The sequence below is a fragment of the Plectrocnemia conspersa genome, unplaced genomic scaffold, assembly GCF_051122295.1.
Source record: "Plectrocnemia conspersa isolate PC_06_02 unplaced genomic scaffold, ASM5112229v1 ptg000014l, whole genome shotgun sequence".
Taxonomy (NCBI): domain Eukaryota; kingdom Metazoa; phylum Arthropoda; class Insecta; order Trichoptera; family Polycentropodidae; genus Plectrocnemia; species Plectrocnemia conspersa.
Genome location: NW_028277178.1, coordinates 14,065,836 through 14,091,786, shown reverse-complemented (window position 1 = coordinate 14,091,786; position 25,951 = coordinate 14,065,836). Strand labels below are relative to the sequence as shown.

Genomic DNA, 25,951 nt, shown 5'->3' with positions numbered 1-25,951 from the left:
ATTTATAAGATTTATATATTCAAGATTAATAAACTTATTGTCACATTTTTGTCAGCCTATTATCGCTATAAACTGTTAAAGTTTGTCAGTATAAATATTCTTATAATTATTTTCACAGCTAGTTTTCTGTAAAAATTATTCTTTTTAAAATACATTAATCTATGTTTTGAATTAATAATCTTATTTTTTCTCTGATAACTAAAATATTATTATTCTTACACTCAGGTAAAGAGAAACATTATTTAATTTTGTAAATATATCCGCCTAATAGGAAATTTGACTTTGCTGTTTAATATTTCTGAAGCAATCAGCTAATGGAAAATCTTGAATGTACAAGGATATGGCTTTCTTCTTGTAATTCAAACATTCTGACAATGCGATTGTCATCTAATTTAAACAATTTTCACTGGTCTTGCTTTTACAAGGTTAATGATTTTAATATATCTTTATATTTTTTTTTCGTGTTATATATTTAACATAGCACATTATTCCAAAATTATTATATAAATACTTAAAAACTGACAGCATTACTGTTGTTTCATTTAATTGTAAAGAATACTAATGTTACAACTAAAGCCTTAAAACAAATTTCTACTAAATATTTTCCGAAATATCATGAATTTCACGTGAAACTATTTTATTTAAGAATAAGCTTTATTTAATTTGTCTACATTTATCTTATCATCAAACATACGGTAAATAACAAAAGCTTAGTTTTATGAGAGTCTTAAAAATGTTTGATGCTTTTCCATATAAAAATAAAGCATAACAAAATGTATTCAAAGCATCTTAAATTTTAAATCCGTTTTTGAATGCTGCTTTTTCAGCAGTCTTACTTTCATAAGGAACTTAAAATGTTTTTGCGTTTAAAAAATGTCACATAATAATTAGCACATAACCTCAACTATTAAAAATGAATTTACTTATAGAATATTTTTGTTTACTTTTGTTAGCTTAACATCCAAATTTAACTAAATAGTTTGACTAAATTATTTAACAAGCAACTGCTCTGATTTTTTCGAACCTATTTTTTTATTACTTTTATATCATTTATTGATATGTTTATATAAAACCGATTGAAAAATTCACGCCGATGCGCAAAATAAATCTATTTTCTCAGCATAGCCTTAAACAGCTTTTTTTTATAGCTTTCAGCTTTTTCAGGTTAAACAGCAATCGCCTTCAATTCTACTCAATATAATGAGACTTCGCCCGGTCAACGGCTGCTCGGTTGAGATTTAATCTGGCATGGCCATCGTGCCAATGGTCTTCTGTGTGCACAAATAAAAAAGGTCGAGAGCTTTCGCTCCTTTCTCGCTCTCACCCACTCTTCGTATATTATTCCACTAAATGAAAAGTCGATCTAGGGGGTCGAAAAAATTAATTACTAATTAAAATTCCCCGCCTCATACCCTTTGTTGGTCGACTCTATCAAGATGCAAAAAGAATTTTAAAGACCGCTTTTAATCATAATTCTGATAATGACCCAGACCCGAAGGTGTCACTTCATGTATTATCTACATGCATATTATAAAGTTGGTTTATAGCTACAATATATATATATATATATTTAAAATACTACTTTGTCTCGTGAGTAAGTGTATTAAACATACTGATAACATTAGCATTGAAATTATCGATATACATATATAATAATAAACAATAGCTGATTAAAAAAACGATATTGAAATAAGTGTATTTTTTAAATAAATTAGTTGTGAATTAACCCTAAAAATATAAACTTTCGACTCCATAAAGTAAAGAAAAATTTACAAACGTTAAAAATTAAAACGAGAGAAGAAAGAAGGAAAATTAAGGTACATAATGAAACGTTTTAAATCCTCATATCATTGCTTCATTTAAATTTTCATTGAAATTAGTATAATAGTTACGTTAAATATTAAATAAATCTATGTTTTGACCGAATAAAATGACAAACTAAGAAGTTAAATACTGACGTTTTAGGGTTAATAAATAAATTATCGAGGAATAATTATATAATTAATGAACTTTTCGTTCGATGAATTTTTAGATCGGTGAATTTTCCATTTGAAAAATTGACCGGTCGGTAAATTGCTGTCGGTGAATTTTCCTAAAAAGGGGTTTTTGTTATTTAATTTATTTAGAGGCTCTTTCAATGCTGATTATTTTAATACATAAATTAATTAATAATATACTTAAAAAATATTCACTGGATATGAATTTATTATATTATTTTATGAATAAATAATTGTATTATAATATTTAATGAATAAATAATAAGAATTAAATTAATATTAATATATACTTATACAAGGTAATTTATCAAAATTGCTTTGAGGTGTTGATCAAAGTTTTGATTATTTTTTCATCCCCTTGCCTAAAAGCTATTCTGAAATAAAACATGTTTATTTAAAGCCTTACTCGCATCTCCCACACGCGAGACACTGAATAACGTGTCAAGATAGCAGTTGACCTTAGGCGCCTTGGACAACTTGAAAACTGGAAAAGTTGATGAAATAGCTTGCTCTATTTTCCTACACGCACTCGACACAGATGCGGCCGAAACTTTTATGATCTCCGGAACTTTGTAATGGAATTTGCAAATTCATCTTTGGCCTTGTAAAGATCGACCCCCCAATATTTCTCTGAAACTGAAAGGTTCGAGTGGCGCAGATCTTTGGACGCATTTATTAGTTAAGTTAAGGCAGTATAAGACTTCGCCATCCATTATCGAATTAGAAGCACGAGGAAAAATTGCGGCAATTTTTCACCGGCGGGCCTGCCGCCGCACTGTTACGGACTACCATTAATTTACGTTGAGTCGAAAATGAGTCAACATTACTTTGAAAACGTGGATGAACTTTTTGATGAGGCTGCCCTTTCAAAGTTTAAACTTTTTTGTATCTTTATTTCATTTTTGCTCTGAACGTAAAATAATCCGGCTCGGTCAGCAAACGCTGGCTGTATTTATATTATAAGTTACGATGGAACGTTTACACAACCGACGAAATGAAAACAAATCACGATAGCTAATAGTAATTTGCGATACGCGGATTTCAACATCAGCAAAAAATAACCGAGCGACCTAGTTGAAATAACAGGTAGCCAATTTATGTTGACATAAAATATATCATTTTAGCATGCCTTCAAGAAAAAAACTGCTTTATTTTATTATAATAAATGTAAAACTAACATGTAAAATAACTATAAAAAAATAAATATTTAAATATTATTTATAATTGTAAAAATTTATTAAAATAAAATCTACAATAAAAAACAGGATTAATTACAATCCCGATTGTAATTTTATTTTAAATGTTATTTTATTACAATCCCGATAGTAATAAAATAATTGTATTAGGTTAAAACTCACAATATTAATTAGTGGAAGCAAAAAGGGTATGAATATTTAAAAAGCAGCAATAATTAAATATCCGAGATCATTAACAATTTGGATCATTGGATAAACCTGTCATTACATAATCGTCAGATTTGTCATAAAAAATATAAAATGTTATTTTTTATTTAAGCTATGGGAATCAGTTTGGTTCGTTCTGGAGTACCGCAGGGATCTAATTTGGGGCATCTGCTCTTTCTAGTCTTTACTACTGATACACCTTAAAATGATTTGAAGTATTTGCATTAAAGCGTATTTATTGACTTTAAAAAAATACATAAATTCGCTGTGAATGTGATGTGTTTACAATTGGTTTTATCATTTTAAGTGCATGTTCTCACATTTTTCATATATCCTTGCCCCGCAAAATAAACTTATAGTTCAACTTGAAATGCAAATTGCATAAGTTTGTAAAAGATGTCGAGAAAGAAGATCGGCTTCATAATGCAGAGCACGTATCACTTTTGCATTTTGTACAATACGTTAATTCGTAGCGTCTTTGAATATAGCCTTATTGTCTGGAGTCCTAGCAAAGCAAATTGTTCCTTTTGTTATAGAGAATTTAAAGAAAATTTTCTAAATATTTCCACATTACGCATCGTATTCATATTTGTATTCTAGTATTATTTGCTAAGATACTATTAATTGCATTATATTAAAAGAAACACTTTTTTAATTTGTTAATGAGTTGTATCGATTTTGAGCTACAATTGTGGCCAATAATGCTCTCCTTACTCAAGCCAACTAGCTTTTAAATGAACCTGTCAGACACAAAGATGATTTAGAAAAATCAGTGGGATAACCTACATTTATTTTTGCGATGCGTTTTTAAATATTTGTTATCAAAATGAAGTATTAAATGTACATTTTTATTCTTAAATTATGAGTAAAACTGTGAATATGCATAAGTATGTATATATGTAATTTAATAAATTAGGGTGTAACTTAAATGTTTAAGTTCTTAATAAAATAGGTGTAGTGTTTTTGGAACTTTCTTCATCAAATTTACTAATTTTCTATGTTTTATTAATATAGAAAGTTAATATTTTAATTGCTTAATCAAGCACTTTATATATAATAAGCAAGAATTGCTAAAATTATTAACTTATCTTGTTTGAATATTAGGATTAAAAAAATTCTCTTTAGTCTTAAAAGTACGATTTTTATGATTTTACTAACGAGCTGAAAATCGAACAATAATAATAGCATTTATCCATGACACTAGAGTCGACCTCAAATACTAAGTAAATTTTATATAAATTACACCGTTAAATATTCAAAGTGATTTTATTACCTTAATTACGACGTTAAAATTTTAATTAAATTTACGGATTTGTATAAAACACAGCATAATTAAGTTAATGTGTATGTGTTTTGCAGACATGAGTATAAAACCCAACAATTAAAAAATTACCTTTCTGCTTTCAACGACAATATTTGTTTTATTATATTTTTTACGTTACAGTAATATTTTGTAATAAATATATTTGTTAAAGTTACAAGCAAATATATTTATATTAGTTTCTACACAATTATCTATAATGTTATATAATGAAAAGTAGTAGGAGAAAAAATTATATTACTTAGTAATTAAAATATTTTTTATTTTTAATAATTTTTTAACTAAATAATTAATACTGTTCTATTTATTGCTAAAAATAAAATAATTCTGCCCTGATTAGAATCAATCTCATATATTTAATTTGACTATTTATATTTGCGCATTTGCGTGTAGGATGTATTTTATTTTAATACATTTATCGTCAAAATCGTCAACTATCGGCTGATATTATCGTTGTTCGAATTTGAATAAACGTAAACACATAGTGACATCATTAAAATAGTTTTATCGCAAGCGCCCGTCGCTATTTTTGTTCATAAACACATGCTAAATCAGTGTTAATCAAATTTTTACTTTTATATCGATACTATTACATACATACATTATTTACTAGAAATATTCAAGGCTAAAAAAATTAAATTTTATTATTATTTCACACACGATGCTACTAACATAATTTTAATAACTATTGTAAGTTAGTGAGTGGTTGTATATTTTTGTTCTGTTTATTATTAAACAGATTCTAATTTACGGTGTCAAATCCTTAATATAATATAATTATCACGTGTCACTCTAGTCAGATTAATGATCCACGCTTTGACGCAAAGTAAGAAGAAGAAAAATCGTAGCGATTAATTACAAAGCAGAGATCGTTCGCACGATCCGAGTGGATGTGGTAATATTTTATTTAACCCAGGAATTAAATTAAAGTTTAACGAAGTACAAAATAAAGTGAAGACAATCGTAAAGCGAGTCCAGTAATAAACCTCCTGATTGATGCCCAGTACATTCGCACGTACCACGAACGATCAGCATTTACGGGTGCGCAAAATGAAAAGGTTTTATTGTTGAAATAATAAAAAAGCTAACTCTGTGTGTGTTGGCTTTGCGCGAGGGGCTCATAAATTTATATTGCCATTTTTGTGTGCGTGAAATTTTGGATTTGCACAAAATAAGCGGACATAACCATAACCGCAATAAACTCGCGCGTAAAAAGCTCTAAAGTGACATTATCGAATTTTCACGTTTTTTTGCATAAACCAAATAGTACGTTTTTAATGGAATTTTTTACGACTCTGAAACACTTATTTCGTTTCACGCATAAATATTAGATCAGTTTATTGCAAATTTTAAACATAATCTAAATTGATTTGCATTAAATAGTAATGATGCCTTAATTGCTTATAAATGATAATATTATGTTTTACCCTAAAATATATGACTAAAAATTAAAATAATTATAATATTTCAAAATATTTAAGCATATATTTTAGCGTGGCTTCTACATTATTTCCTAATAAAACTAGTAAAATAAAAAAATAAAAATATATGACAAACCCCAATTCCATAAAAAAAACTGACGACTATTTTTTGTCGTAAATAATAAAGCATATTTTTGCTATGCAATTAAATTAAAATTTCAAATACATTAGATTTTATTTATATTGTATCTTATACAAAAATAAATAAGATCTGGAAAAAATCTGATGTCGCATCCATTTGGAAAAATTACTTCTCATTCATTAGTAAAAGCAAGTTATGTGGTAGCAAATTTAATTATACTTCTATACAAAGAAAATCTGTTAATAAAAATGCATGTTTTGAAAGCATAGCAGAAATGATTAGAGTCTTATTACATAGCTTTGGATGAAAGCATTGATGTTACAGATTTTGTTCAACTTCTTTCGAAGAATTTCTAACGAATTTAATATAACATAATCCGATTTCTCTAGTTTCACTAAAAGACTATTTTTTCACAGATTTGTTTGAAGCAAAAAAATAGTAATTGATACAGTTTCTGATGGTTGGATAAGAAAAAGATTACTTAAACTATTCATCATATCTCTGTCTTAAAAACAAATAGAGTGTGATTATTTTTTTATCGAACTAGATAAAGCATTATGTTTATTATGCGATGTCCTCATATCTGTACTAAAAATAAAATATATGTAGTGATTGCCAGACTAAGTACTAGATATGATATTCATAGCTCACAGTAATAACGATCAGAAAACTTGGAAAGTTTGAAAGCATTTTTTTTTTTTCGCAAAACGCATGAAACGCATTAGTTTACGTCTAACTCATTTATTATTTATTAAAAAAAAACATTTACTGGTAATAAATAGATATTTTAAGAAATATATTAAAATTATTATATCAGTATTTTGCCAAAAACAGTTTAAGCACATTGTGAGTAACATCAATAAGCAATTAAAGAGCAATGCAAATGATTTCAAATGAAGTTTTTTGGCCTCATCCAGTGCTGTATAAACTTTTTAGATTTTGCGCGCTTCTTGAGTCCATGTCTTACTAAAGCACCCTATGTTAAATTATAACAAGTGCACTTTGCAAAATAGCGAATATATTATATAAGGAAGAATAAAAACAGTGAAAAAAGCTTTTACAAACAGTTAGTTACTACCTGATTTGTTTTAAGAGTCATTGCTTTGAGAAAATTTTAACAGGGTAAATTATGAAGTGACTAAAATGTGTAACATCAGATGATGTTAAAAATATATGCGAAATAGTTTAAGGCTTAGTTAGAAAAACTCAAGGTGTTTTAATCTTCTGATAATTCATTATAAAATGCAGCGAATTCTTTGTGGGAAGTATTTCAATCTATTATGTGTTATTGAACCAGTTTTGTCAGCGGTGAACTTAACCATCATCAGTTCCGTGACTCTTTTTTTATCATAAATGAAACTTGCTTCACTACACAGCAGTTAGATGGCTCAGTCATGACAAAGTTTTAATAATATTTTTTGAACACAGAGGAGCGAATAAAAATTTTCTCAACAACAAAAACCTGCCCTTAACTATTTTTGAATACTAAATAGCTTTTTCTGCAGATAACATGGGATTTCTTATTAATTTTATCATAAAACTACAAAGATAAATAGTGCTCAAATGTGGATGAAATACGTATTTCAAGCTCATTTTAATTTTGGTTCCTAGTTCACCAAGCCTTATATTTGCCTATTTGCAAAAAAAGTTTGCCAACACCTAATTTTAATTAACTTAATTTTAAACACAACCTGCAAGCACAATGTTCTACGTTACGCGGTACCTAGCGGAAATGGTGTTTACTAACAATTATTTTCCATAAAAATCCCCTGAATGAGGTACATAATTAATCAGCTTATCACAATGGTAACGATAAAAACATAATATATACAACACTTTAATGGCTTCCGAAATGAACAAAGCCAGATAATTCTAAATGTATTTTTTCTACTCGTATTATAGTAATTTATTAAAGTAACGCAAAGAAATAATAGCTACAAATATATTTAAAAAACACCACTCAATTTTAATACCAAATTTAAGGGCACCAGCAGCAAACACAAAAAACGGATAAATTTCAGTGCAAGATTCAGACACTAAGATCCGCATTCTATCTGTAATCATAGAAAACTGGTTAAACTTCTTCTATGCATTTTTATATATTTACGCAATCCAGCTGTAAATATTTATTTTTCTTACGGCATTTTCCATTACCGCCCAATAATTTATAATTGGTTCCTAAGACGATGGAGAAAAAAGGTAGTTGGAATTTACATTTTTTCCTAACAGCTAAGCTAGTAAAAGAGTATGAGCTTTGCGTCAAACACAGAATTCAGTCTAGTATTTAGTAACATTAGAACAAATATAGTTAAAATCAGCTTATAGACGATTCAGTCATTCAGGCACCTTCAAATTTATATCATAGCAGCAGAAGAACAACCAAGTATTGGAACGATTAAGCTACATTCTGACTACGACATCGACGATTAGTAACACCACAATTAATTACGTACATTTAAAACTTTGCATAAAATTGTACAGTTGCTTTATTTATTCGATAAAAGTATACTTAAATGCAATTCCAATCGATTATAGATTATTTCAGCTTTTCATAATTACATATATAAACCTCAAAATTCGTGTTAACATATTACTTTTCATGTATTCAAAAATTGTATAGCATGTAATAAAATAATGATAAAATGATTAAATGCTTCATAGCATAACAATAAAATTGCTCTAATAACGCGTCGATAATTTAATACAGTTACGTAATTACATTACGTTTGTTTTGCTGTCGAATTTTGGCGGCCGTGCACTTTGTTGTTTGCGCTGATGTTTCCGATGAATAATTAACATGAAATTAAGCTTTAACGAAACGCGAGAGTGTTAAAGCTCAACTTTGACATCCAAGTCTCATCGCCGAGGTTAGATACGCTGTCGAAGTTTAGACACAAAACCCCTTTTGACGTTACAGGATGGTTACAAACTAAGGAAAGTCTCTTATTGCATAACATTTTTAACTGTATTAATATTTTTTATTACTACATATATTACAGAAATGCAAAAAAGTTTTCAATTGAAAATTTTTATATAATGATTTTAAAATGTTGTATTTAAGTACTATAAATGACTTTTCTTTTATCGTCAAAAATTTGCGAGATATGTTAAAAACTCAGCGTTTTTTTTAACGGCTGCTGTGCCCACTACAATATTTCTATGGCTGTTAAATCATACATTTATAGAATTAGATTAAAATTGAATATAGCCACGCTAATTTTAGATCAAACATTTTAAAAATAGTGTTTGGTTGTTGAGTTGACTTTCGCATATGTATGTACATATATTAATATCTAATAATAAAATAACAAATCAGTAAATATCGTATAAATGTGATCCTTGCTCTTTGTATCTCTTCAATATAGATACATCAAAATATTACCATTAGTTTATACATATAATCAAATAAAATAGTATTATTGAACAAACGTTGTTATTGTTACGTATGTTTGTAATACTTAAATGTGAATTGTAAATAAAGGTTATAAATAAATAACTTTTCATATTTGCTTTTTTTAATATTATGTAATATTTAGAATTGTATCGATAGATCGGAAAAGGCGCACGGGTCCTATTATTATTTATGCATGTATAAAGGCGTTTTTGAATTGAGTTAATAACGATATGTGACATTTTGATACCGTATCCATATAAAACAGAGAAAAGCCAAAGTTTTGTAAACTTTTTGTGCCCGTATATACATAATATTAAGCACCGGCTGCTACAAAAAACGAATTTATTGTAAATTCTTAATTCTGTCAAAAAGGCAATCTGTTTTTATTTGAATAAAATTATAAAGTCGTAACGAAACATTGAAATAAACACAACAGTGATTATATTAATAAAAAAGATATACCTATGTTTATATATTCCAAATATTGATATAAAAATGAAATATAATAAACAAGAATATAACAACCAAAGGGTATGGGCAAACACGTAAAGATATTCCTAATTTTAATATTCAGAATATCAACTAACTATGGCCTATAGAATAAATGTCATAATATAATAATAGAATAATGTTTATTTTAATATATTTTTTTATTATGAATCTAGATACATTATTCTAGGCTACATTTTTTTTATAAAAAATCGAATATATATTTTTAATAATTGTGTATATTTATTTTATATATTTAATATATATCAATATATAATTTTGTATAAAAGTGTTAGTGCAGAAAAGAAGGATAAACGATATCCAATGCAATAACTGGGTCATAAAATAGAATGAGAAAAAGAAAGCTTATTTAATATGAAATCATATATAAGATTCGTTGATTATTTATCATAACTTTATGTAGACAATGCAATTATTACATAAAATAAATTTTAGGCATTTTTTTATATATTAGCTATAAACAATTCACTAAGCTTAATCTATTAGGTTGTTTTATATTAATTGAGATTCAAGACGTTATATATTTTTAGCCACATTTGTATTAACATATGCTTAATTTACAGACATAGTCATCAAAAGCTTTTTTAATATCACCCTGATTATTAAATTTTTTAAATGTTTAAAATTGTGATAATTTAGAAGAAAAAAGATGGGAAATAAGCAAAATTTAAATTCTTTTAATTTTGCAACGGTAAGATTTGGCATCATTATAGAGCAATATCGCTTTAAGTCAGGTTTCAAAAATCATGTGATTTATGCTTTATATTTCACGAATAGTTTTAACTTTGTAATAATATGATTATAATATAATAGCCTCGTTTGGTTTATTTTATTTATTATTATTTATTTTTAGATTAAATTAAGACCATCGTGACCTAACAGGTTACCTCAATGCGCCACGATGGTCGAAAACAAATTTTAAATTTATAAAACATAAAAAAACGTATATATACATAAATATAACAATACTTAAACATAACAAAAAAATTATAAAATAATAAAATTAAATGATATAAACTGGATAAGATCCTCGTAGCTAACATTAAATAAGTCAATATGTAATGCCAGCGTATTAAGGAGCCGGATAGCCACAGCTTTGTCGAGTCGGCAAGTGCGGATGCCCTAGCCCTAACTACCATAAAAAGAGGTCTCGATCGTGATTCTCGAAAATGTTCCGGAACCCAAAACTAGAATTCCTCCAGAATAGCTGGATTGTCGACAGCACCTTTTAGTAATTTGAAAAAATGCTTAGCGACATACAGCTTTCTGCGAGAACTCCGCGAATCATATACCAACGCTCCTAAAATAAAGGCGCTGGGATATAAGTACGGATAATAACCAAATGTCCTTTTATAAAGGTATCTTAAATACCTTTTTTGAATTTTTTCCACTAAAAGGGAATATTTGGCTATTCGGGGATTCCAAATTATAGATCCCGATTCAAGAATGTTACAAACTAAGGTGTCATAGAGGATGCGAATAACTGACGGATCGTCAAAGTGAAAGCCATTCCTCATAACAAAGCCGAGCATATCGGAAAATTTATCACAGACATCATGTATGTGTAGAGAGAACCTCCATTTGCTCTCGAAAGTGACTCCGAGATCTTTAGTGGAAGTTTCTCTAGTCAAAATGTTACCACCGAGATGGTAGAAATAAGCTGATGGCGAATGGGATCGAGAAAACGACACAGTATGGCACTTTCCGACACTAAAGGGCAGACGGCTAACGGAAGCCCATCTCCATAGAGAGTCTAAATCGCTTTGTAGAGAGAAGGAGTCCACAACAGATCGAATGCATTTATATAATTTTAAATCATCTGCGTACAGAAGAAAACTTGAATTTGTAATTGCTGTATTTATGTCATTAATAAATAACACAAAAAGCAGAGGGCCCAGATTGGATCCTTGAGGAACCCCTGAAGGGGTGAAATATTTTTTTGACAATCGGCCACCATAGGTTTCAAACTGTCTACGATTGCTTAAATAACTCGAGAATAACCGAGTTAAATTATCTTAGCAACCGAGGTTCGACAATTTATTTAATAATAACCTATGACAAACTTTGTCAAAGGCTTTCGCAAAATCTGTATACACGAAGTCTACTTGAATTTCCGCATTGAGAGAAGTTGTCACCGTTTTGGTGAACGACAGAAGGTTAGTAACAGTGGAACGGGCAGGACGAAACCCATGCTGTTGGTCTAACAAAACTCGCCGAAAGTGATTATAGAGATATTTATGAATAATTATTTCAAATAATTTAGCAGGAGCTGACAACACTGCGACTGGTCTATAATTCTTTATACATAATTTGTCACCCTTTTTATGAATAGGAGTGACTTTTGTGCATTTCCATAGATCAGGAATTGATGATGTTTTGAGAATCAGATCATAAATACATTTTAGAGGAGCAGTGATTTAAGAACGATTATTAAAGAATGTCCCCATAAAACCAATATAGTGTCTCAAACTCGGTTTCGTAGCTTCTATGTTAACTAACTATTGTAATGATCTAGTTTGGTCATTGTAAAGAATACATTTCACATTGCAGGTAACGATTATTTAAAAGATTGGTTCCAAGTGTAATGAAACAGTTTTAACAGAAATTCATAAAATATATAACTTTTTATATATTTATATATTAAGTTATATATTGCTCAAAAAACGACAGAAATCTATTTTCTTATACTAAAGGGCAAACAACTCATATGATAAATGTTCAGATTTTGTACCTGTATACATTTGAATTGCTACTTTTTTCTAAGTTGTCTTAAGACGTCCGCGCATAAATAATAAAACAACGTGTCATAATTCATAACGGAGCATTTCATAATTAAAAGTTGGGATATGTATAAATTTTCCGTCGGCAGCTACGAAGCGACGTATAATTAAACATTTCCCTCTTGTTTGCACTCAACGCCGAGGCTGCTCGTACATCACATTTCTGCTTGCATTTTGGAATATAAATTATAAAATCTCTTTTGTACTTCTTTGTATATTCATTACGCCACAGCTTATGAAAAGAGAACGAACCTTTTTCATCGCTGAAAGAGTGTTTCTTGTTTAGAGCGAAGATCACAAACCACCCCGTAAACAATCAGATATATAAATGAAATAGTAAAAAAATATTTATGGATAATAAATATATTGATAGTACGATACTAATGACTGAAATAGTGACATGCAGCACTTCACTCACGTGATGTTTTAGTAGCAATAAACAGATTACCGCCTTACTAGATATATACACCAAAAAGGAGCAGCGTTCTATTGTCTATTTTTCGAGCAGATAGATTGAAACTAATCGACCTATTACTTTATCAACTGTATATCTACTAAACCAATTTTAGAAAAACCACGATTAATTGTACTATTATGACACTGACATGATAATCTCATTGCAATATTTACAGTATTTAATCTGCTAAAGTGCATTTCCGCACTATAGTTAAATTTCATTAAACATGATTTATAACCCACTTTTTTCTAATCAATTGTACAAAGAATATTTTGAGTTAAATCTCTCTTGTATAATTCAGTTTGCTCGCTGCTAACGCCACTAGTAAAACATTTTATTCACAAGTAAAACAGAGAATCAAGTTGAATGTTCCTTTGAGGAAATTGTTTACTCAAAAGCAGTTCCACAGAGGCGGAATGAATAAAGCTTAAACGAAACGTTATATACCTATTTACATTACTATTTGCTCTGATTTCCTCTAATGAGATTATCAATTTCATATTATATTTATTAACTGCGTCAAGTAAAAATGTATGAAACTTTATTAATATTAAAATCATATTTAACACAGAAGTGTGCTCACTTATTTTGTGAAATTGTTCAAGCTCAATAAAGAACAAGTCTTATATAATAATATTGTGTATCTTAATTAAATTGAACTGCTTCCAAAAATCCGTTCAATATATTGTTTGCAGTTAATTAATATACTACGAAATTGAATTTACCTGAATAAATTCTTCGTTATTTCAATATATGCGTATTCCTCTTAGTATTTCTGACCCGCAATTAATTTTATTGTTAATGTTCTAGTTGAAAGCGATCGTTACCTTTCAATCTGATATGAATTGATCGAGTTCCTTTACGTTAAAAATAAACTGTTTTTTTATCGTAGAATATATCACGGTTATCATAGTGGAAGTTACACACTCCAATTAAATACAATTTAAAAATAACGTTGTAGGAATTACGCTTTCGCAATGGAATATCAATGAACGATCAAATTTTTACATTCTAACAGATCCAAAAAAATATTCAAACCTATTCATATACTTCTAGTCAGAATATGATATAATACGCAAACCCAAATCTTATTTCAAACGTAATATGTAGAGTACTAAGGCAATGAGATGCCGTAGCAAATATTATACAATCTCGTTTTAAGAAAATCAATTAAATTTGTAGGGATTTTCCGAAAGTAAAAAAAGGTAATATATCGGATTTCGCGAACCAAAATTTTTAATAAATCAATAGTCAACATATTGTCATAATCTACAATGCCTGCATTAACAGGGTTAATAAATTTTAAAATCAAAAGTGACGTTAATTGTAAAAGATTGGTTTTTATAGTCTTCAGTAAAACATGTCTTCACAAAACTTTTTATTGGTACAAGACATGTACTAATTTCGGTTTACTTTGTAAAAATAATGAGTTATATTAATAGTCTTAAACCGTCAAATATATAAAAAAAATAACTAATTTGGGTTAGCCGGACATCTATCTCGCATGGGCAACGTAAGGCTGGCAAAGCGGTTAACTTTTAATAAGCCTGCTCCAAGAGGAGCTCATCTAGTAAATTATTTCGTTGTTTTAACGCTTACTAAAGAGGTCCAATCTTAAATTGAGCCCTAGCATACCTAAACTCTAACTTTAAGATCATTATGTAGCAAAACACAAAATCAATCGGAGTTTTAACTGCAGTACAATAGTATAGTATTTTTTTTATTAATTATGTATTAATTAATGTCGTAATGCTCTTTCATTATAAATATTTTTTAATATTAATTAACATACATATAATATATATTTTAGTGAAAATTAGTATGAACGAAATGTATATATAATTTTAACTTGTAAATAAATTTGTATACAAACATTGGGTTTTCATTACACAAATGCTAGAGGATATTTGAACTGCCAGAATCTACTTAGACATACTAAGACTAAGGGGTAAATTGTGGCCGTCTGCTACCGGTTTACCCCCATATATGTAGTATTACATGACTTCGAACACAGCCGGCCTTCATCTGAGACAGAATGTGGGTCGTGCTTTGAATTTTGACGACGCAACAAAAGGCGAATTTACGGCGTCTCGAGCTTTAGACGCGGCGGGCGAAAGCTCTCTCTTAATGCGAAAGCAAAGATCGTCAAAAGCTTTAGTCCGCGCGAATATGCGCGACAAATTTTCATAGCGAATCATAAATTATTTTTCGCCGGATGTGAACATATTTCGGATCCGTGACGGGATTTTCCCGGAAGCCCCCGTCGTCCGCGTCAGACGGAAAATCTCGCCGCGATTTGCGCAAAACGTGCAAGTTTTGTGGCCAAAGGCGTTGTGTGTTTATTTTTTTTCTTCGACATCAAAAAAAAATAAGCTTATTGTTGGTTTCCACGTATACGAAAGCTCTTTTCCTTTACAAAAAATGCCTAACGTCTTATTTGCTCAATTCCCGACGCTGTTTGCATACGACGAATTTTCGGCGAAACCTTTGCGTCAACATTGGAGAGTGTTATTTAATATTTCTCAAAAGGCCGCTTTTTCTTTCTCTTTCTTTCCAAATATCGATTATTATTTAAAAAAACAATTAACAAAAGAGCGTATTGAAACGAAAAATGAACTCGTCTCAGTTAAATAAAATTCAATTATCGAGGCTTCCAATTTTCTTAATTGGTGTGCTCGGAGAGTTTTGCGTTTCTGCGAATATCCGCAAAAATGAAGGTTCGACACATCTCGCGCACTTTGCAAAAATTCAAAGATGTTTCGAATCGTAATGGACGATAAATAATGGCGGATCCCCGGTTCGAAGCTAACCATAAGAAAATTTATTGTCGCGTTGCATGAACGACCGCAATAAAACACAATGCTTTTTCATCAGACGAGCGAGGTTCAGAATTTAATCGTTTCAATAAAAGATTAAAGCAACACGGTATCCCTAACATTAAAATTAACGGCTTTCTAATAATAATAAAAAACAGTATTTTATTTATACATTATTAAGCAACAAGTATCTCATATTATATTAAAAATGCCATATCGACGCTCACATGGAATATAAAGTATATAAATTTCTCACTTCACGCTATTTGGAAAATTTTTAAATATAAATTCAAAGTAGTAAAATAAATATTAAAAATATTTTAACTGATTTTAAAGTCATATTACTTTACTATTTTAAAAAATATGTAATTAGGAAAAGCACTTTAACACAAATGATGACAACTTCAGTGTAAATTTTGACATCCATTTAGGTATAAGAAAAGTACAATGAGTGGAATAATACATAGTTTTTTTAATTATGCATTAATTTTTAGCTACAGTAATAATTGCAACAATTGAAAATGTTTTATGATATCCAAAATATAGTTATTGCTCTACTAATCAAACCTTAAAATTGTCTTTGAATATAAAATAAAATTATCGTTCAAAAAAAATTTTTCACTAAGCGGCCACAAATATATGTGTATCGCATAAGTCAAAACTTCCACAACATTTTATTCCTTGACGTTTTCTTGTCAAAAAACAAACTACCGTATATTAATAAAACAACTAAATTGTAAATATATTCTACGCAAACCTTAGAATTCATTTTTAGCAAAATACTACTTTGTATATAAACATCTATAAACTTCATTTAACTATATGGAAAGCTTATGAGCTTAAAATATCACTTGTATGTACTATGTAGTAAGAACTACATTTCATATGTATTATATTGCAAACGTTATAGGTTTACTATAAAATTATAAATTGTATCTAATTAATATGAATTATTTTATAATTTGATTTAAATACAAACGATTCTAAATCTGAAAGATAATCCATTAAATATATACGCGAGAAAAATATATTTTAATTCCCTTTACGTGATATAATTTTTAAACAAAAAATAAAGTGCAATAGTACCGAGCTCGTGCTGAAACTAAGCTGTAAGCTTTCCCGGTTCAACAATAGAAAACAATTATTGGAACAGTATGACTGTACATATTATATATAAGCACCTTTTAATAATTGTATAATATAAATTAATACTTACGTGTGTGAAATAATAGTAGTAGACTCGCAATCCAGCCGCTGACATCACTTCTGCAAAATGATTCGTCGGACATATAAAGAAGTAGTCTCCAACTACATCGGCTATCATCTTCTGGTTCAGGAACCCATCAGATATTTCTTCCCAGTTCGTATACTACATAATACAACACAAAAATTATATATATGTTAAACGTTTATATCAAAATTATATTTAAATCGTGAAAGTTGAGTATACTTTAAACTTTGATCACTAACGCAAACGTTTCGTTATAAGAAAAGTTGCAATTTGTTGCAAATCTTTTCAATATTATATTTTTTGTTGTATGATAAAAGTGTTTATATTGAAGTCGTGTGGAATAATTTCGACATTCAGATGCATCACGTTTGCGCTACGTCTGATAAAGTGATACCCAAAGCACAGTAAAAGGCACCAAAAAGCTTTTCAAGAAATGAAGTCGCTTATAAAATATTCTACATAAAAAATAGCATTTTTTATCACCTGAAATACGATAGCGTCTCTGCGCAGCTTAGACATATTCTTGAAGATAGTGTCTACGATGTCCAAGAATTTATCACGCTGCAAAAAGCTTGGCCCATCTTTTTCGAAATAATCTATGAAGTCGTACAGCATGAAGTATGTGCCTGTGAAATATACAACAAAATATCGATTGAAATATTGTTCAAAGTATCGCTTTCGCTTATGCGAATCGTTCCCTTTTCGAGTTTAAAACGCAATCAACATTTTTTAAACTTTATCAATTACGAAGAATGGGAAAGGTGAAAAAAATATATATATAAAAAAAACAACTCAATTTAGCTGGGATTTCTACAACATCGCCTCGTGAAAGTTTTAATATCACCATCAGGCGAAAAACAAAAGCTGGGCGAAAACACAAGTTTCCTGCGAATCATATTAAACTTTATAAGAAACATTTCAACGGATGTACATTCATATAGTCGTATTAACAAATTTTTGTATTAGCTTTATAGTTTCTTGATATAAAATATTTATGTTTGAAACATATAGAGGGATCCAATTATGTAATTTTAATCTATTTTATATATAAAACCGTTAAAATATTTTAATTTCAATCAAGTAATATATTTTAATAAATAAATTATTTCTTTATTTATTACTTAAGACAAATGTGATTTTTTCACATAAATAAATTTAATGAGTATGTATCTTTTCGTAAATAATGTATGATGCTTCAATATTGTTTTATATTTTACACACACCTTTTTTGCATAGAATACATTATGTGTATATAAAAAAACTTAAACTAAGTTATCATGGAATTGATTATGTGGTATGTTAATTTATTACAACCAGTTTTAATACTAAGGTAGTACAAAAAATAAAATATTAGAGCACAATTACAGCTTTTACCTTCCCTTCATATTATTTTACTTTAATATTAAATTAAATCAAGTATTAAAATGTCATTTTTATAAAACATATTTTTTCACAGCTACATACATTCATTAATGATTTCTATTTTAGCTATATAACAGCTGTAAAATATCAAAATATAGCTTAAAAGATACAAATTACCAACTAGGTTTACTTTACTTTAAAAGCAGAAGGAACTATTGACTTAAATATAAATCTAAAATAATATATAATATACTAATTTATTTATAATGATTACAAATTAAATTGTTATTTATAAGAACATATGAAACTCAAGTAGATTCACATTTTTATGTGGTCAACATTTTTAATTAAAACCAAACCTAACCTAATAAGTGTGATAATTACGCTGACGTACATGACGATCGGAGATTTGGACACAATTAAACATACCGTTTGGTGTTTTTACAAGTGCAAATAAATAATATGTGGAAATTGCTTTTAAAATTACAAGTACCATATGCTTTAATCACCTAATTATCAAAAGTAGAAAAGGCATAGCACATTAGCTATCTCGAAAAGAGTATATAACCGCCAACATAATGTACACCAGACACATTCTATCAGAAATTTCATCAGATATTTCCAAATTGAAAGTTTGGTAGGACGAAAGTTCGTCCGAACTCGCACCAGTGGAGCTACGACGAGCATCGACCGACATGGAGGAACAAGGAAGCAGCCGCTTTTGCAATCAGATTGACTGAACAAATATGACTGAATTTTACAAGACGTTTTAGAAATTGAATGTAATTAAAAAATTAACGCAAATTTATTATATCGATAATTTTGCCTTCCATTAAAATAAATGCAATATTAAGCACAGATTCTAGAAGTATAATAGAAAAATTAATTTTATTTATTTGTTTTAATACATTTGCAAAATACATTAGAGATTTCGCCCAATTTATAAAAGAACAATAAATAATTCAGAAAAAAAATATAAATTAAACATGTCAGAATTTAGTGCTTTAAATGGATAATTTTAAATTACTTAAAATGTGAAAAAACGTATGGTATTAATTTTTTCTTACCTGGTATATTATCATAAGGGTTTGTTGTATTGTTTTAGATGAATTTTAAAGTACAAAAATTAATATGATAAACTAAAAAAAACATTTTGAATTAAAACTAAAGTTATATAAAACAAAATTTGTGGAGCTCTTTAAAGAGTTGATACAATTTTGTTAACCTTCACAAATTAACCTTAATTAAATTAAAAGTTAAGTTTGACAAATATTTCTTAGAATGTATCTGAATTTTTGTATGGAAACAGATTTCGATAATGAAATTATCGAAGAAACTTTTTGGTCAGAGCAATAATTAAATTTTACAAAAAAAAATATACTTATATGTTTTGTTTTAGTTTTACTTTACTTTGTTAAGAAAAGTTGCTTTTTGATTAACACTTAATTTAATTTATTATAAATTTTACACATTTCATACATCATCATAATAATAAATAAAAATTTTAATATTACTAATATAGCAAAATACTAAGCACAATAACCCCGATATCGTAGCGCGTAGGCGTTCGTAGTAGCGCTACGTTGTGTAAACGCGCAGCCGTAGTGTTATGTCATGAGCACGTGTGTTTAAAAACCAATGGTTCTTAAAATGTTAACTTCAATAGAGTTGCTCACTGTATATACACATAAATATCTGTATATAAAATATACATATATCTAAAAAGTTTATAAAGAAAGTGCGTCGCCTTTCCCCACCGGAGCAATGCTTATCCTTGGTTAGAATTTGTCGCGCAAAGTTGGAGAAGCTTCGGAGCAACTTTGTACATATGGGGCGTTAGATGAATGTTGCGAGAAAAACAACCGACAAGGACAACTATATGGACCCACTGTGAGTGGGAGAGAGAAAAACAATGCCAACGGCAGACTCGCCTACGTAAGTTTTCCCGACCAACAACCTCCCACGGGAAGTTCCCAACGAACCAACGTTTATTTATTGTTTTTTCAAGCAGCTCTGACTGGTGACTTTTGTGTTTTAAACAATAAATTTTACGTTTGGAGGACGCCTGTACGCACTTTTTTTTATTATTCTACGCAAATAAATTACACGCTATACTACGCACGTTTACAATACACATAAAGGTAAGCCTAAAAGTAACCGATCACATATTTTTCAACACGCGTACTCAAAAAAATATAATGTATATATGCTTATGGGCGAAAAATAGTTATTAATTTTACTTTTCTCTCACTATTCTAAAACAAATAATAATTAAATTCCTCATCTCTAAAATAACAAGTAATTCTCACAAAAAAGTATAAAAATTTTTTGTCACTAAACACTGTTTATGTACATAAATGTGTGTGAATGAAACACTATTAAAAGAACACAAAATTTAGTTAAATATTTAACCGACAAATTATTTATTGTAATTTTACCAAATCTCAAAATTATTTTACGGTTGCTTCAAATCAGCTATGATGAAAAGTAAATTTTGCTCTAATTTAAGACTGAGTTTGGCGTTTAATGATTATTATCTAAAGTGAGAAAAAAGTATTTTTTTTAGTATATGATATTATTTTTTTATTTTTTTGAAACGTGACATATTATTTCATTGATAAAAACTTAAAATCATCGCCCCGATTAGTATTTCGCTCATTCTGGAGTATCACAGGGATCCAATCTGGATCCTCCGCTTTTTTTGATTTTTAATAACGACATACATGCGAAAATAATAACTTGGAATATATATTTTATGCTTAGGACCTGAACTGTTTAAGAGTATAAGAGAAATAATATTCCAAAAAAATCATCAGAAAAAAAATGTATTATATTTATATTATATATAAGATACTGTATAATAAAATCAATTCTTAATCAAAGAAGTAATTGATAAAAATAATGATTTATATCGGTTCAAAAGTGAAAGAAGATCAATTTAGTCGTTCAAAATTGATTCATTCAATCATTTCACAAATTATCCACTTAACCAATTTTTTGTCAATTGACTATTAATAGTTCTAGTCGTCATTTATTACAGTTGGTTCAATTATATTTCAAGTAGTTTTTGAACGTTTTTATTAAGTTAAATAATGAAATAAATTCTAATAAAAATGTTAATAAATTTCATTTTTAAAATAATAAATTATAACTTTACCCAAAATTTCCCCATGAATCTAGTTTATATACGAGTAATTTATTATACTTAAAAATAATCTCTTTCAGTTCATTACTAACCGCTTGACCCCCAAAAAAACAAAACATTTGTATTCCTTTAGTCTGTTGCGTGCTTGGGGTCGCTTTTGTACCTCATTGCAACCTCTCGGGTATCATTCCGAGAGTAATTCAGAAAAGCCAAACGGTCGACCTCTTACCGTTTTCAACCCTGTTATTATCACAACATAACATTCTTTTTATATTATTTAGAAGCGCCCATTTTTCATTTGTAATATTTATTTTCAACACATACTTTTCCAATTGGTATAACATATATATAAATATATTATATAAAATGTCAACAGTAACTATTTAACGCGAATATAGTGAGTTTCGGAAAAGGTCAACTATTGAAAAAATTCGGGCGGTCCACAAAAAACTTTCATCTACAAAAAAATATGTTTTAGAAAGGTTGTATGATTTTTTTATTCCAAGTTTACGTTGTTCGTGCGTCTTTTCACGTAAAGCGTATCGTAATTATAATTGAAAATTCAGGACGAGGCTTTCGTCTGAAAGGTATATCTTCAAGCTAAATACAAAGGTCAGTTGTATTGCTTTTGATATATTAATTAGTTTACTTCAAATTCTGAGAAATGCGTATGATTTACTCAGATTTTAATGCTTACTTTTTTTGGCGACTTTTAATTATTTCGTTATATAATACAATAATTGTTTTTCCACTACTTAAATTTTATACATCTTTATATAATATTGCCATTTAAAACTTATAACAACATAATATAAAAGTGATACCATATATAATAGCTAATTTTAAAAAAAAATTAAATTAGTTTCTATTTATTAGTACGTTTAAATAGTAAAAATTGAAATTTATTATCGCATTTTATGAGTTATAATAATGTTTTACAATAACTAAACCTTTATTTGAATCAAGTTGACAAATAAATTGCACTGCGAGATATTTTAAGAATCAACTAGATAAAAATATGTGCTTTATTTAGCTTTTAAGCAAAATAACTAAATGTATTTAATCGGAAAACGCAAATCATTTAAAAATAAATTTTTGATCATTTGATTACATGAGATTTTAAAACTTGTTTTTAGCAAAGTATTTTATTACTTAAGGTATTATTTTAAAAAACATTTTTTATTTATTAATAATTTTTAAGAGAACACTAGTACCATAGCTTAGAAAACACAGATTTTTAATTAAATATCACTATAACTTTTCTCGCGACGCGATAAAGTTCTTTAAAGAATACAGCAGTTTTTTTTAAATAGTACAGTGGAAATAATTATGTCCCTGTATAACAAATTGATAAATATTTTCAAAGGGATATTTCTCCTACATATTACTTTGTAAAATAAATTCCTTGAGAGTGAAAACTAATTTAAATGTAGCCTATGGCGCTGAAACCTTATTATAATTGTATATGTATTAGAGTGGGTCGAAACAAACATTACAAAAAAAAACAGTATCGCAACCTAAGAAGTTATGGAAACGTTGCCCTATACCATGTTATCAAAATATAATACAATTTCAAGAACATTTAATAATAGAAACTCCATTTTATTATAAAAAAACGCATAAATCTGTCTCTGCATGAAATATATTATCTTATAATATAGCATGTATACACATAATTGAAAATTTTTCATTATAAACATGTCAGGTTTTTAAAATGCGATTTTTATTGAATTTTTTATATAAATTGCAATGTTATAAAATATATTGTCTTCAAATAACGAGTAAAACGGATTACTTCTATACATTTTTTATATGAATAAAAAAAATCATACATCTCCTGTACGTAAGCGTTTACGTCAACATATCACGTAAATTCGTAAGTAGCGTAGGCAGAGATTATTTGCGAGCGGTAAATTATTAAGGTCCCAGAAAGGTCTAGCGGAAGTAGTTGGGATAATAAGCGTATAAGAAATTTGCCGTTTTTCTGTGAAAAGATGAATATAATAATATGGAATATAACTGTTGAATATAGTACGTGAGCGAGCTTTCGTTGTGAAAGCTCGCCGTGAAAAGTTTTCCGCGAACTTTATCAAATACGCCAAACGTAAATGAAGCGAAATAAGAAGCAGTATGAGAGCACATAATAGAGTCTGGAACATTTTATTATGTTTTATTGCTTAAAAAAATAATAATATACCACCTTAAGTACCTGCCTATCCGTTCACGTTCAAGCATCATACGTGATTTGTAAAAACATCTCATTAAAACGTCGGAAAACAATATTATCATAAAATATGTTAAGGTATACGATATTATTATATTTTGTGAAACTTTATATCACATCTGATGTTGTAAACAAACACGTGATTTATATGATAACACTATACACATTTTTTATTTTTTTCCATAAAAAAATGTTTTATATTTTTTATATACGTATCATTTATATATTTTGATTTTTGCTGTGACATAATAATAATAAATAACATATATAGAAACTTTTGAATTACTAATGATTGATTATTATGTGCAATCGAACATATAATACAATACATAAATTCTATCAAGTGTTAAGCTTAGTTCTGTATACTAAATTATAATTGCAATGAGTTCTTATTAAAAAAATGCAACTTAATATGTTATATGTTTCTATAAAGTATAAAACTTGATAACATTTTTTCGTTACAAAGATTCAATAAATTAATCTATGTTTATGAAAAATTATGAACCTATTATAAAACTGTTTTTAGGCCTATTACGCGCTGTCAACTAGTCTCACCAGACTTACAATGAGAAAGGTCGAGTGTAATGTTCGCATACTTGAGCTCTCTGATAGCTTCCATACCTTCCAGGCATCAGGCAGAGCGATTCACTCGCATGTTTATTATTTTATATTACATTAGAAAAAGCTGTTAGCGACTCAAAAATCTGTACAGTGGGAGTATATGCAACAAATCCGTTCAGCTATCGGCTTATGTGGATGATATTGATATAATTTAACGCTCAAAATAAGTCGCACTAGAAGAATTTAATGAGCAAATAAGATTAAAGATCAATATGTAGAAGACAAAGTATATGTCCATCACAGAATCAAAAACACACAAAGACCGCCTAAAAGAAAATGAGCAAAAAATAGAGAAAGTGAGTGAATTTATATGTCATGGTGAAAAACGGCAGTGATGAAATCTAAAGATGAATAATTTCTGCAAATAGCTTTGTATGTATGATCTATTTGTATGTAACTTAAACTGAAAAACTCAAAAAGTTTAATCTCTAACCAAGATTTAAAAAAAATATCGAAGTAAAACACGCCTATATGTAACTGTTGTCTATAATAAGTCTATTAAATATACTTTTTGTGTACTTTGTCAAAAAAAAACATATTGAAAACATTGAGTTTTAAGGTCCTAAATTTTAATTATTATTTTCCAATAATTGTAATTTTTATTCTTGTAATAATAAACATTTTTCAATATGAAGTTTCATATATAAATTTATTCTTTGTGGTAAAACTCTCTAATCTTTGCACAATAAAAATTTATTTGTGGTAATAAAATGATAAATCACATTGAAATATATTTTTGTTGTAATTTTTAGGCAATAAAATTAATATTTTTTTCTAAAACCTGTCAAGCAAATTGGATTTAAACTATGTTCGATAGCAAAATTACACAGAACGGTGGTAGTAAAACTAAAATGGAGATAGTAATCCAAATCGTATGTGTAAACATAGTACATACATATGTACATAGATATATATATACATCATACTCGAGTTAACTTTCATGTTTACATACGAGATAATGTTTATTTTGATTGTTTACACTGCAAGTTCCGCTCATAGGGTCATCTGTACAATAAGCACTCAATACAAATGTACACAGTACAAGTAATATAATCACTTTGTATTACTATAGTAACCTATTATTGACAATAATTAATTAATAATAATATTTTTTGCTACTTTGGAAT

The 25,951-nt window shown here is 28.3% G+C and overlaps 2 protein-coding genes across 4 annotated transcripts in view; both read right to left on the bottom strand.

The window, feature by feature from the left end:
• The window catches only part of LOC148226276 (focadhesin), a 600,544-nt gene that overhangs the window by 423,113 nt on the left and 151,480 nt on the right, over positions 1–25,951 (bottom strand). The gene's annotated exons all lie outside the window — the stretch shown is intronic.
• LOC148226285 (acetylcholinesterase-like) overlaps positions 1–25,951 on the bottom strand; it is a 72,529-nt gene that overhangs the window by 6,813 nt on the left and 39,765 nt on the right. For all 3 annotated transcript variants that reach the window (XM_088203403.1, XM_088203402.1, XM_088203404.1), the window contains exons 4-5: positions 17,956–18,098; positions 17,458–17,610 (exon numbers count right to left, since the gene is read on the bottom strand). In XM_088203403.1, the coding sequence (XP_088059529.1) occupies positions 17,458–17,610; positions 17,956–18,098 (296 nt within the window). The remainder of the gene's footprint in view (positions 1–17,457; positions 17,611–17,955; positions 18,099–25,951) is intronic.